This window comes from Etheostoma cragini, chromosome 12 (assembly GCF_013103735.1).
Source record: "Etheostoma cragini isolate CJK2018 chromosome 12, CSU_Ecrag_1.0, whole genome shotgun sequence".
Taxonomy (NCBI): domain Eukaryota; kingdom Metazoa; phylum Chordata; class Actinopteri; order Perciformes; family Percidae; genus Etheostoma; species Etheostoma cragini.
The window spans coordinates 22423421-22438470 of NC_048418.1; the positions used below are offsets into that span (position 1 = coordinate 22423421).

Consider the following 15050-nt stretch of genomic DNA (forward strand, 5'->3'; position numbering starts at 1 on the left):
TAATGTGCATTCTCCTAATTAAATAAATGAGATAAATGAAATAAAATATCTCAGCACACTGATAGGTCAGTAAGACTGTGTCGGGTGTTGCACTTTCAAAGTTCTGTATCTAATGAGGAAGGTGGGGTGAGATAACCCATATTAACCAAAAGCAAAATGCCTGTCTGTCGGTCTTTTATATAGGCTTTTGTCAATCTGCATTTGTTGTATCCCAGCATGCATTTGGCAATGACAGAGGACAGCGGCCAAGACTGATACAAACTTTGTTCCACAACTTTTATCATGTCAGTTTTTGATATTTGTCTATTTAGATTTTGAACGTGTGTGTAAAAAATCCAAATGATTTAATGCACTGGAGCAGGACCCATAAACCCTCAGCAGCACCTTCTTTTGGTATGGTTTTGCTTAGCAGATAGAAATCCTTTTCAGCCATGTTTATTCCAGCTGTTTGGACAACCAGCAGACTGAATTGTCTGGTATTAAAAACCTTTGTAATACAGTTACTTAACTGGAATGCCCCAAATATTACCAAACAAAAATCACCAAGATGAATTCATATTGAATTGATGTACGGAACATGGTGATAACGCCAATAGGAAAGAGACAAAATACATTTCTGAGAATTTACATTGAGACGCAGGTGGTTTTGAAACAAAGCATCTCACTCTAAAAGAAACAGTGACACAAATCAAAACTCAAAAAGAGCAGCACGGTACAAAATGTGACAAAAAATAAAACAGTGGTTCTCACTTGACGATGAGCCAAAGTTGCCGCAAAATCTACAATTTCATTGTTAATTTATTATGTCACCATTAATTTGTTTCACCACGTCCAAAACTGGTGACATACACTTGATAAAATATCAAAATCACCACCTCAATTTTGTTTATATGCAGTTATGCCACAGCTGAGAACTCACACGTTGTTCTGTATGAGCGTACCTAGAAAATAAGCCTATTGTAATTGAAACACATTTAACATATTAGTATATTTAGTTGTATTCAGGGTTTATTTCAAATAAAAACCTGTACGTATCTTTAAATTTGTAGCAACCCTGTTGGATTTTATTCGGAGTGACGTGCAAGGATTTGCAGGCTGGAACTCAATCTGACCGAATGGAATTTAAACTCACATACCAGTTTATATTACATGAAAAAAGGAAACTAGTAAACCACCAATTTTCTAAATATTAGAGTTGTTTCCTCGGCTATTCAGTGTTGCCTCATAAAGCTAGGTGCATCTGCTCGGGAGTGGGGATGGGGGGGAGGGGTTCAGACCTGGAGGTGTGATAGTGTTAACAGAGCAGAGCGGACCCTTGTGAGCCTAGGGTCAACGCACACACAGCTGATGACCTAAATTACAAAATCGGTAACCTAAGTCTAGGTTGAGAAAAGAGAGAGAGAGAGCGGAAGAGAGAGAGGACTAGAAAAGAAATATAGGTGGAGAAAGGCAGAGACAGAAATAATGAGAAGAAGAATGATGAAGTGCATCCAGCAAAGGAAAAAAGGGCCAAGAAAAAGGCTGAGAGCTATATATATCTATAAACAACAGTGATAAAAACAGAAAGGAGCTGTAAAAGGGACAGAAAGTGAGGAAGAAGAAAGAAAGGCGACGCTCACCCAATGTGAATCTGAGGGGAGAGTTCACCTGATCATCCGAGAGGACTTGCTGGCCACTCAGCTCCAACAACAGAGAGAGGGCAGCAGTTGGGGCCATGAGAAAGAGCTGATGCAGAGGGAGATGTGCGACTTGAGTTTTGTAAAAAGAGACAGAAGCTGAAGGTAAGTAAGACCAACATGGAGTAAGAGCTGGAGAGCTTTCTGGAGATGGAAAAGGCTCCAGCTCAGGAGCTGAAGGATAAATTGAGCAAGCTGGAGGAAGCTCTCCTATAACAGGAGAAGGAGGCAAGGAGATATGGGAAAAATCCCAGGCTTCCCATAGAGCCCAGCTGGATGAGGCTCCGGTCAAACCTGTCCACTTCCCACCAGGGGAAACAGAGCGTCTGAAATCCCAACTGGAAAAAGACCTCGATCTGCAGACCTTCATTACTGAAGACTTGATAGTAGGTTTAAAGCAGATGAAGGAAGAGATTCAGGCCCTTAAAAATATTGTGGGGAGTCAGAAGTTGAAGCTTTGAAAAGAAAGACAGATGCTCAAGGTAGGTTCAATTCAATTATATTATATTTATAGTATCAATTCATGACAAGAGTTATATCAAGACACTTTACAGATCTAGAGTAGATCTAGCACACTCCATAATTTACAAGGACCCAATGGTTCTGGTAGTTCCCTCCAGAGAAAGCAACAGTGTGACAGTAGCAAAGAAAAACTTCCTTTTAGGCAGAAACCTGGGACAGACCCAGGCACTTTGTAGGCGGTTTCTGACGACCGGTTGGGGTTAGAAGAAGAGTGGCAACAACAGTCACAAAAAATAGTAGTTTGTAGTAGTTCATGGCATAGCAGGGAACTGTGCGGCATTACAAGGCATAACAGGAGATAGCAGGGCACAGCAGAGTGTAGTAGGATGTAACAGGGCATCGCAGAACGTGTAGAGGGACCATGGAAACAGCTGCTAGCATGATTTAGGAGCCTTGCTGATCCAAGGAAACATGCTTGGGGAAAAAGAACATAAGGACTCCGGGGAATGACTCCCCAGAGCTAGGTTGGTAACAAGCATTTCTGTGACATCGATGCACACAAAATGGAAAGATTAAAAAAAATAAAGGAGAGAGGAGCTCAGTGTTACAAAGGAAGTCCCCCAGCTGTCTAAAACTATTACAGCATAACTAAGAGAGACAGGGTAAAGAGAGGAGCCTGGTCAGGCCAGAACTCTCCCCAACCGGATCGGGCTGTATGCCCTGCCTCCCTCCAGTTTTATTATATTATTGATTATATGATAGATAAATCTGACAACTATGACGAGAAGCAGGTGGGCCGGATTAGGCGGATGCTGTGACTCCTCACTCCTTGACAATATTCAAGTGCTAAATCACAACAACAGTTATCTCTTTGACTATAAGCTTTATCAAAGAGGAAAGTCTTAAGCCTACTTAATGTGGAGATTGTGTCTGCATCCTGAACCCAAACTGGAACCTGGTTCCACAGGAGAGGAGCCTGATAGCTGAATACTCTGGCTCCCGTTCTACTTTTAGAGACTCTAGGAACCATAAGTAAGGTAAGATCACTAACGTGATGTTGGAAAGCAATCTGGAGATGGAGAGTGCTCAAGCTCAGGAGCTAAAATACAAATTGAGCAAGAGGGCGGAATCTCTCCCAAAATAGTACAAGGAGGCAAAATAGATTCTGCAAAGATCCCAGGCTTCCCACAGAGTCCCGCTGGAGATGCAGGTCCAAAACAACAAGAACCTCATGGATTATCTGGAGAAAAAGTATGAACATCAGCTGGAGAGGCATTACAATCAGTGGAGGGAGGACAGATCATCCCTACTTCAGGCCACAGAAAGCCCGAAGTTGACTCATCAGGAAAAAGAGCAGGAGTCGCTCTTTGCCTTATCTGGCTCTTCAGAGCCAGATAAGGCAAAAGCCAAAGGAGAAGAAGTGGTCCAAAAAGCTTCTGCCTGGCTGAGTAAGAGAAAATGCATTTGTACTGGCATATTATCTGTCTTTCTGTCTGTCCTTCTGGGTCTGTCTGTCTGTCTGTCTGTCTGTGTGTGGGTCTGTCTGTCTGTCTTTCTGTCTGTCTGTGTGTGGGTCTGTCTGTCTGTCTGTCTGTGTGTGGGTCTGTCTGTCTGTCTGTGTTGCCTCCTTCGCTGGCACAAAGCCCGTCCACTGCCAAGACCTCGTACAAGCCGCCACAGGGCACACATGGTAACTGGTCCCTTGTTCCAGGCTCAGTTGTAAAGGATCTCGGAGCAGCAGTGGATCCCAGAGACATGGCATGCAGGCCCATGGGTGAGTGGAAATGCCCTGATGCCTGTCAACCACTGTCCCAGTTATGGGTAAATAGCCCCAGCTATGGGTAAATAGCGAAGACCCAACAGCAGTGCAGGTGGAAGATGTTGGTGTGAGAACCTCCTCCTCATCCTCATCCTCCCCCTTGGCCACGTCATCAGCCACAATGGAGTCTTATTTCACTGTTATGCTGATGACACACAACTATACATGAAATCTGACTCACAACCCACTGCAGCTTCACCAACAGCATCATTGTCTTCAACACTCACCGCCTGTCTGGAGGAGATAAAGGTGTGGATGAAACACAATTTTCTCCAGTTGAACAGCTCCAAAACCGAGGCAATTCTTGTTGGCACATCTCATCAAGTCCAATCATCCTCCATAACCGGTATAACAATCTCTGGTCAAGACATTCCCCTCTCCATAACAGTCACCAATGTTGGTGTAAGATTTGATCCACAACTCACATTTGAAGCCCATATAAAAAAAAACTCTGCAAGATCTCCTTCTATCATCTCAGAATATTGCAAAGCTCCGTTCTACACTCACCTAAGCGGATGCTGAAAAACTGGTCCACGCCTTTGTCTCCTCCAGGCTTGGTTACTGTAACGCACTTCTCATCGGGATCCCTAACAAGAGTCTGCGGAAACTACAGTATGTTCAGAATAGTGCTAAAGGATCCTGATGAGTGCAAAAGTACAACCACATCACAACCATTCTCCACTCACTTCACTGGTTTCCCGTTTCTGCTAGGATTGAATGTAAGGTCTCAATTCTCAGCCACCAGTGCATCTATGGAAATGCCCCCTCTTACCTGAAAGATCTACTCACTACAACACGATCCCTCCGCTCAAAAAACTCCAACCGCCTCCTACTCCCCAGAACTAAGCTTAGCACCATGGGTGATCGAGCCTTCTGCTCTACCGCTCCTCGGACTTGGAATGCCCTCCCTGACCATCTGACGGCTCCACAAACTATTAAGACCTTTAAAAAAGTACTAAAAACCTTTATTTTTAGCAGAACCTATGAGTTTTAACCTTGCAAAACTTACCTGTAGCACTTTGAGGTTTGTCTTAAATGTAAGGTGCATTACAAATACAATTTATTATTATTATTATTATTATTATTAACCACCACAACGTCTGGGAAAGAGGAAGAAGGAAAACCCACAGCCGCTTGGGTTAAATCGGGAGGGTACAATGTCTAGAGGAGCAAACCATGTGGCAAAGTTAGAAAACTGAAACTGTTCCTCACAACTGTATAATAACTACTGCATACACACAAACACTAGCTCTAAAAATGATGTCCTGTTTGTTGGAAATAATAATTCTGATGTAATTATTATAATTCCGGCAAATAAACTTCCTTTTTAAGGGATTTGACATTTTCAAAAACTCACCAAGTTTGGCATAATCGCATCAAATTTGGCATTGTTGCATCAATTCCGGTAAACATTTACGTATTTTAAGGGTTTCGGGAATAGGCGCACAAAAATGGATCGCTAGCACCACCTACAAATTAAGAAAATTCAGCCCTTGCAGTACGTTTAATGAAGACTCACAAAACTTTGTACACATATGTAGCATAGCAGGTCGAACATAAAACTCCGTTGGAGCCATTCCCTAAACCCAACAGGAAGTCTGCCATTTTGAATTGAAAGTTTGTAATTGGTGCGATTTTGGCAATTTCCACATGTTGTACTTTAACAAACTCCTCCAAGAGCTTCCATCCAATCAACTTCAAACTTGGTCTGTGTCATCTTAAGATGAAAAGTTAATAAAAGAAAAACTTTTCGTCAAATGGCGTGGGCGTAGCATGGCGGCCATTTTGAATGTTTAGCAATGAAGGAGAAAATGGCTGTAACTAAGTGTACGGTGTCGCATCTGCTTGAAATTTTTGACAATCACCCAAGCCTGAGGATATCTACAGGCTAATATAGACTTTTGGCGATAGCGCCACCAACTGGCAACAGGAAGTCAGCCTAATAAGACAAGCATCATCTGATTTACATGAAACTTATAATGTGTGGTCTACATGTGATACTAAGCCGGCTCCTATACTAACCACGCCCACTCAGTCAGACCACGCCCCTTTTCATAATATCTGAACTGTTTAAGTTAGAGTCTTGTGTGAGGTGTCATTGAACTCAGCAGAGAGTTCCTTCTTCATTGGTCATGCTTTGGACCTCCCCCTATGCGTAATCCTCGCCCACGTTCATAACTGGTGACCCATTTCAGCCATAGTCTTGTGTGAGGTATCAATAAACTCAGTAGAGACTTCCTTTTTCATTGGTGATGTTTGACCCTCCCCACTATGATTTGGCCATGCCCACTTTCACAGATAATGAAATGTATGACGTAGAGTCTTGTGTTGGGTGTCGTTGAACTCAGCAGAGAGTTCCTTCTTCATTGGTGACAATTTTCTGTCTGAGAGCCGCACAAAGGCATGGTTACACGGATCGGGGCCGCCGCTGCTTGCAGCTTTAACTTAAAATGTACTTTGAGTAAAATTTACTTGGTTACGTAAAAAAAAACCCACTGTAAAATAGGGCGGGGGGGGGGGGGGGGGGGGGGGGTTCTCCCATGTAGTGAAAATAGGACAAGGTTATGAAAAAAGAAAAATCTATACGAATGTTGCTACTGCTAGACAAAAATTAGCAATGCCATTAAACATGTTGTTTGGCTAACTGGCAATACGCTATTAGTCGTAAAAACTTTCATTTAGGTACAGTCAATGCACAGATTCCTACCAAAACATGCTTCCGCAGAGTTTTTGACAATGGCAGGCACATCTGGCGTTGCATGATGATAATATTGGCCAGCTTGATTTTAAATGATAAATAGTTTTTCAAACGTCGGCAAGGACTTTCCTGCAGCAGAATTCAAGCTAGCATTTCTAGAAAGCATAGCTCCTATGGCGCCATTTTGATGCTAACAAGCCATCACATGCCGTTAGCATTCCATTGACTTCCATTCATTTTGACATCACTTTGACAGCGAATATTGGAAACTTGCGATGGAAAAAGCAATGGAAACTTTCCATCTGAAGCGTTAAGACACTATTTGTCTGTTGTTTATTTCTAAAGAAACACAACAATGTATAAAAGGCTCCAGATAAGGTAGACGGCGGGGAAGATGAAGAGAAAGACGAAGGGATGGTGGAAGGAGTGCTTTAAAAGTGAGGCAAAGAGAAAGAGAGGTTGGAGGGAGTTGAAGAGAAACGTCTGGTGTAACCCCAATCACACACACACACACACACACGCACACACACACACACACACACACAAACGCACACCGACTGTAACTCGGGCATCAAGTGTGGCAGAGTCCGACCCTAACACATGCTACAGCAAACGGAGACCATCCATCATGGCTGTAACCAGACAGGGATACAGCGGCAGAGGGTGGGTAAGCCAGGACTTAAACCAATCAGGCGGCAGCGTGCGTGTCGTCCATTTCACCCAACCACAACCAATCTCAAGTTAGCTCAGAGGGGTTTATGTTGCCCTGCACCTTACGCAGATGGTCTGTGCCTATAGGTTCACAAGGTGACTCACGAGAGACAAAATGTGATCTTGCTGATCACACTTTTTTAGCAATATTAATATTTCTAAGGGGGTGTGAACAATATAACCTTATTGTTTGTGCTATCCTTCTGCAGATACATCTAGAGTCCATACAGACTGTTGTGTCATACTCTAATGTAGTAGACTCCAGTATCTATGAATATATCCCAGATTCTGTCAGTAGGAATCAGTGTACCATGTGTTGTACCTTGTCTAAGCAGGAGCAGTAGCTTTCCTCTCTCTAACTCCAGACTTAAGCTGAGTGGTCCCTCTCCTTCTGCGTGCAGCAGTGTCCCAGAATTCCTAAGGGTTTTAAACTTCAGAGAGACGGCCTCTCTGGACGCCCGCTTCGACCCGGGGCTCAGCCGGTACACCAGACCACTGCTGCTGCCGTCCAGGCTCACCACGTCAGAGGCTGGAAGACAATAAGGAGTCAGGACTTTATGTTCATTTCTGTATCTGACATTGTGCTGTGAAAATATTCTTGTCATGTCAAAAGTCTTACTATAAGGACATCCGTAGGTCTCCAGCCGGAGTCCAATCCTCCCGCTGGGGTTCCACTCCAAAGGAATGAGGCGGAGGAAGCGAGCAATCGCCGGCTGCTGCAGTTTGTACTGAACCACGCTGTCTGCATTACTGTTCCCTGGAAAAGACTGAAAACACAAAAAAACAGTTTGTCTGTTTGTGATTTGTAAAATCACAATAAGCATGTTCAGGTTTTGATCCGAACACAACGCAAATATGAAATGAGTTTCAACCACGGACAGCTGTGTTGTGCAGAAGTTCTCTGACAACTCTACCATTGTTGGCCTCATCACTGATGGCCATGATGCAGAGTACAGAGGACTGACACAGAACTTTGTGGACTGGAGTCAGCGAAATCACCTCCTGGTCAATCTCCCCTCCGGTGAACATCCAGGGAATGGACATTGAGAGAGTGTACACTTAAAGTACCTGGGTGTTCACCTGAACACAAACTGATCTGGACTCACAACACAGATTTTCTGTACAAGAGGGGTCAGGACAGGCTGTAGTTCCTGAAGAGACTGAGGTCCTTGGAGTGACAGGGCCCCTCCTAAAGACTTTTTATGACTCTGTGGTGGTGTCGGCCATCCTCCACGCTGTGGTCTGCTGGAGCAGCAGCATCACAGTGAGGAACAGAAACAAGTTGGACAAGGTGATCCAGCACTGTCCTGGGCTGTCCTCTGGACTCAGTGAGGAAGGTGGGAGACAGAAGGGTCCTGGCTAAACCGACAACTATGCTGGTCTATGAGTCACAGCCCCTGCACTATACCCTGTCAGCCCTGGAGATCAGCTTCAGTTCCACCCCCGCTGTGTGAAGGGCAGAAACCGCAGACTGTACAACAAACATTGTTGACTCTGTGCAATATATCCTGCATCCCATGTGCCATTATTATCATTACATCTGTGTAGAATTTTTCATTTGGGCAAATTTCAAAGTGCAATTTAATAATTTAATAATTGATGTTTATTTTGTTGTATTATACTGCTATATTTTGTACATTTATCTATCTCTGTCTTACCTATTGATGTTATATTTCCTGTTGCAAACCACAATTTCCCCACTGTGGGACACACAAAGGTTTTTTCTTATCGTATCTTATCTTATCATTGTTTCCATCTATTAATGTAATGTGAAGATAATGTAAGAGCGGGTGCTATCACATGGAGAGGTGACGTTATTAAAAGAGCTCCATTTAAACCTCAAATGGTGGAGAAATAATGTGGAAACTTTATGGAAATATGACATTTGATTTTCTTTCTTGTACAAAAATGACCTTTTTGGCCAGATTTCCCTCACCTTGAGGACTATGACTAACTGCTCTTAAGATCTCTGCAGGGTAAATCCAGACAGATAGATAGACTTATGAGCGTACACATGTTCCACCAAAACAAGTTCCTTTCTGAGACTATTTTGCAGCGGCAATGTGGCTTTGTCCGTGCTCCCCGCTAAGACCATAGTGAATTAAAGGGCCCATATTAGGCTCATTTTCAGGTTCATAATTGTATTTTGAGGTTGTATCAGAAAAGGTTTACATGGTTTCATTTTCCAAAAACACCGTATTTTGTTGTACTGCACATTTCTGCAGATCCTGTTTTCACCCAATGTGTTTGGGTCTCTGTATTATCTACAGAGTGCGACATCTCACTTGTTTTAGCTACAGCGTGATACATCTCACTTCTATATTATCTTTGCTGGGGGTGGCACATGCTCAGTAGCTTGGTAAGATAACATCAGCTAGATAACTCTTTCTCCAACTTTGGTCAGTACAAGGCAGGATCAGCTGGGAGACTTCTGCTAGACAAGGGGCACTTAGGAATACCTGCGGAACAGGGACAGGAAGTAGTTCTTTTGGAGATTATGGAGAGCTAGTGTTTGTTGTAGCAGTGTTTTGCCATCAAGAACGAGCTAGCATGCCAGTGCTAGCATGTGTTACGATTAGCCACCTCGTCTCGGCTAGTGACGTAGAAAGCCGTGCAGATGTTGAACAGCTCTCCCGGAGAAAGAAGGCAGAGGACATTCAGGAACCGGATCTCACTCAAAACAGCATGGATGATTTTTTTCCAAATTTATATGCGTGTGAAAGCACCAGAGACACAAAAAAACACCTCAAATCCCAGAAAAAGTGATTATTTTCATAATATGGGCACTTTAATGCCTGATGAATCGCTCTTTCAATCTCTCCCATCTGGCTATCAATCCTAATTACAGTCCTCCGTTGAAGTTGACATGCAGGTTAACTGGCTCTCCCGCTGATCAACAAAAGCTTAGACATGAAATGAAGTAATTAACTCCCCGGTAATCCTGAGAATGGGGAGCGTTAATATGATGAAGAGAGATGTTGTGTCACTTAGTCTTATAACAGTGTATGTGTTGTGTCAGTTGAGAAGTTCTTTTTTTTTTTTTTACTGTTGGTGTTAATGGGCATCTCATCCTTCACTCTAGGTTTCCAATGGCTCCTTTTTTAAAATTTGTCTAATTTACAAGCATTATTTTATCAAAATAAACATGCAAAAGTGACATTTATCTTCCCCTTAAAGTAAAGAAAAGAAAGCAAAACTAGATATGGTAAGATATACTTTGGTGTCCCGAAAGGACATTTGTTTTGGACTCTGTTCCGCAACTCTACAAAGACAACACAAAATACAGAAAGTAAACACATACACTCATGCAACACAACACATGCTCTCACATAAATTAGACAGGTCCATATTTAGTAAGCACATCCACTCCTTTTTCCAATGGCAGTCTGTCTTTAATTGATCAACCTTGTCGGCTCCACAGCCCTTGCCCTTTGAGATATTACACAACCCTAAAAGCCTACTTAATGCACAAATAACATATTGAACAATCCAATAGCTTGGTTGGGGAAAATTTCCCATTGCTGGTCTTCAGGCCTCTAAGCTGAAAGCAGAAGAAGAGTGGAAAATATGTTGTGGTTGATGCAGCAGCTCAGCCTTCAACTTTCTCCTCTGACAGACTCGGTAAGCTCGGCGGTTGAATGCACAGAAGTTGGGAAACACTTTGAAATCTGATTGGGATCGTGCTCGGTTTAATCGAGAGTGTCATCGCCTGTTTTTAAGCTGTTTTTAAGTCCTTCTCTGCTCTCTCTCTCTCTCTCTCTCTCTCTCTCTCTCTCTCTCTCTCTCTCAGTCTCTGTCTCTTTGAGACTATCCTCGGTGCTCAGATTAGCTGGATTCCCTCCATGTGAGGAAATTGCCTCGGCTTGACTTCTAATCAAAAGCTGCTCACTGCACCGCTGGAACAAATGTGGCTTTACGCTGGATAAATGTCCACGCTCACAGTGTGTAATACCCAGGGTGCAATTTGTGAAAAAAAGCATGGGGGATGTTTGTTGATAATGCACAACTAAACATGCAAGACGGAAATCCCCCTGGCAATACCATGGATATAGTCCCTCTCGACCAGGAATGCCAAAACACTTACATGCAATATGTTATTCAATGGAAAATACAACGCTTTTAAGCTGGAGAGCAGAGCTCACTCTCCTGCTTAAACTAAATATGTCACCCAGGAAACGATTGTCCGTTCTTTGGGATTGTCATAATCCAAACCCCAAGCTTTTTTCTAAACTTAATGAGTCGTTTTGGTTCCTAAACTTAACTGTTTTTGCTGCATGTTGCTCACTTTATCTGGCCAAACTCCTCTCTCCAAAAGGAGTGTCATCTGGCGGTGCTTGTAACTGGCTCACTGCTGCTTGTCAACTATTGGCGGCTAAACAACTGCCGCTGGTGGCCGGTGCCCCGGAGCTCTGTAAATACAGCCAGGAACTGCTGCTCAGATTTTTCATGGCACCATAGACTGTTCGCTGTTTGCGCTTACCAGGTTGCCCCAGACAACCCGGGGAGTGCAGAAAATTTGACCCAAACTGTAACGTGGGGAGGTAAACATAAGGAAATATTGAGAGCAAAAGTCTGCGGTACGTTGCTGTTGTAAATATCCCAACAATATTGATTGAGCAGAAGGGCCAATAAGAGTCTACGTTGGCTACAGTGCCCCCTAAAGGCCGATCTTCATCTTCTGTGTCAATAGCATTTACTGTGGCAGAGATATTACAATCGCAAATTATTGGTAAAAACAAGTGAATGTTGACTAATGGCTGATTTTGGGTCCGAGCATAAGAGTTGGACCATGAACGATCATAATAATTGTTATGATGAAAATAATCCCAAGTGTTTTGCTGATAGTATTTAATTTGGTCGAGCTATGATTTGATACATTATGTGTTTCATAGCTAGCTAGGGAATTTAGTTTGGTGCAGACAACTTAGACAACATTCTTTGATTAGACCAATCAGTACCCCACTGTAGGGGTGGCCTCTGGAGTGGCCTTACATGGTACCCTCCACAGTTTGTCATAATTGGATCAGCCATTCATGAGATATAAACACTTTGCACTTGTAGCACCCCCCAAAGGCCATTTTTTTAATAAAATGTATGGGGGACCTCCAAAGGGTCATAGCAAACAAGAATCTAAAGTTTTGCATTGATAGCCTTTGTTTGTCCAAATATGGCAAAGTTTGTTTTCATAGTCAGCTACAATAATGGCGGATAAAAAATTATAAATAATTACAATTATAAATAATGTTTGCTAAATAAAATATTATTTTGAAAATATTATTTATATAAAAATTATTATTTTAAAATATGATGTTATTTTAAAAATATTATTTATAATTTTTATTTTTAAATATTCATTCATGAGAATATTTTTATTATTATTATTATTATTATTATTATGTATAATGACAAATAATTGATTCTGATAAATGAATATTTAAAAAAATTAAATAAAAACAGTCAGTCGTCCCTGTTGGCAACACAGATTTTTTTTGTTATGGTAGGACTAAGTTTCATATCTTAAGTTTGTACTTTCTCTACATTGTATTTATCAGAACCTTTATATATTTTGATGTTTCTCTGTTTCATTCATGATTTACAAATTCCCATGTATACACAGGTATATTTGGACATATTTACCACTGAGTTGCTTGTGTACCTTGTATGTGATAGAGTTCTACCCAGCTAGAGCTAGACTTGGTGCTTGCCAGAAACGGTTAAGAAAGGATAGGAAGCGGAGCGGAGTAATCTACTGTCACTTGACATGTCACAGTTGTGTATTCTCCAGAGGAAGATATCTTTAAATGTGCTTGTTAGATACATTGTGAGTGTGAGGAAAATGACTCACCCCTATGCTGTCCTCCTGTCTGTACTGCTTCCAGTTGTGTCCCGTGTCGCTGAACATTAGAAGGTATGACGACAGCCAATCAGAGCTGCCGTAGCGGCCCTGCGTAGCGACAGCGGCGATGGTGGTCCGCTGGCCCAGGTCCACCTCCAGCCACTGGTACCTGTCTGAGGTCTGAGGAGACCAGCCTCCAGCGCCTGCAGGGCCGGAGATATTCAATATATATATACGTTAAATTTCAGTCTGCGAACTTTAAGTACACAGTATGTGCATGACCTTTGACCCTAGTGTGGTCTTCCCGTCGACCATGCAACCTATTTTTCTTTCTGGGTCAGAAAGAATTTTTTTTCTTTCTTTCCCGCTTTTTTTCCAACAGTTTTGAAGCTTTTTCAAAGAATTTTTTCTCATGTCCAAGTGTCCTTGGGCAAGACACTGAACCCTGAGTTGCGTGTGAATGTGTGTGAGTGTTTATCTGATGAGCAGGTGGCACCTTGTGTGGCAGCCTCAGCAACAGTGTATGAATGTGTGTGAATGTTTCCTGTACTATGTAGAAGCGCTTTGAGTAGTTGTTAAGACTAGAAAAGCGCTATATACATACAGCACATTTACATTCCCCAATTTCTTTTTAAAGTTTACACAATTTTAGCTTGAAGACGTCATAATGAGATTTTAGTCAGAGTCTGGTTCTGCTCCATTGGGTTGTGATTATTGGGCTTGTATCAACCCAACCAGGAAAGAAAATGTCTCTGCATTCAATTGGATAGACCTTCAACCAATCAGAGCAGTGGAGTATGTGACGTATGGGAGGACGGCAAATACATCTTTTGGATTGACAAATGCCTTGATTGCGGTTCTCCGTCCGTCTTTTAAAATGAATGTGCTGTCGATATCTTCTATAACAGACGTGATGGAGGAATCTACACATCTACACGTTCTCCAGCGCCAGCCGTCTTTGTTGTAAACAAGCGCTCTTTGATGAAGTGGTTGATTACGTTACTGTTGATCATCTGTCCATCATCGTATGAAGCCCCCTCCTGACAATTTGATTGGTCCGAACACCTCTGGTTTGAGCATAGTTGCTCCACAACGGTTCAAGTCCAGATCTTAACCATGAATTTGTCCTTACAGGTAAAAATTGAAAATAGATTTTTTATTGTGCTTTTCCAATGTTTTTGTCGCTTTTTATAATTTATTTCAAAATTGTTCTGCTTTTGGCGCTTTTCTTTTTTTATTACCTGAGCCAGTGTAATAATAGGGTTTACACTTGGAATTCATGTTCAACAAACCCCATTTATATCAAATTATACATACGTTTTTAGTTAAAAAGGCAGAAATTATGAATTATTTTAAAGAAAATAGTTAAGATTAGAGGATGTTGAGTTTTAAAACCATTGAAAAAGAGAATTACAATGCTATAAGATTAAATAAAACACCCAAATATTTCAATGAAAGTAATCCTTAATGTCACCTGAAGAATATACGGAACCATCCATGTTATTTTTCTGCAATTTAGTTGAAAACAAATCCATATTTCTGAGGTAAACCACTTTAAAACGGGTCGGTTTGACCCGAGGACAACACAGGGGTTAAAAACTTTTGTTGTCCAATGTTCATTACTAAAGAAACACTACATTGTATAAAAGGCTCCATTACCTTATACATCAGGTTATGCCTTTGTAGAAGGTGTTATTGTAAAAATAGGCTAACGATTTTGTCATAACCAAGCGACTTGCTGTCACATAGTGACAGCTATGTCACATAGTGACATTTTTCACATCCCGGTATTGTCAGTTGAAGCTTGCAAACAGTTTGGACTTACATCAGCTGTATAGGTTTAATTAC

General features: G+C 41.9%; 1 protein-coding gene and 2 long non-coding RNA genes across 3 annotated transcripts in view; 2 read left to right on the plus strand and 1 right to left on the minus strand.

The window, feature by feature from the left end:
• Nucleotides 1-15050, minus strand: part of LOC117954135 (contactin-associated protein-like 4) — a 151858-nt gene that overhangs the window by 84172 nt on the left and 52636 nt on the right. Inside the window, exons 3-5 of the mRNA XM_034887670.1 lie at nt 13212-13405; nt 7986-8133; nt 7689-7895 (exon numbers count right to left, since the gene is read on the minus strand). Coding sequence (XP_034743561.1) covers nt 7689-7895; nt 7986-8133; nt 13212-13405 — 549 coding nt within the window. The remainder of the gene's footprint in view (nt 1-7688; nt 7896-7985; nt 8134-13211; nt 13406-15050) is intronic.
• The window catches only part of LOC117954163, a 35946-nt gene that overhangs the window by 10419 nt on the left and 10477 nt on the right, over nt 1-15050 (plus strand). The window lies entirely within an intron of this gene.
• On the plus strand, nt 873-14588 carry LOC117954156. The gene is made up of 3 exons (XR_004658757.1): nt 873-884; nt 8415-8419; nt 14528-14588. It is a non-coding gene; the product is annotated as an uncharacterized LOC117954156 (long non-coding RNA).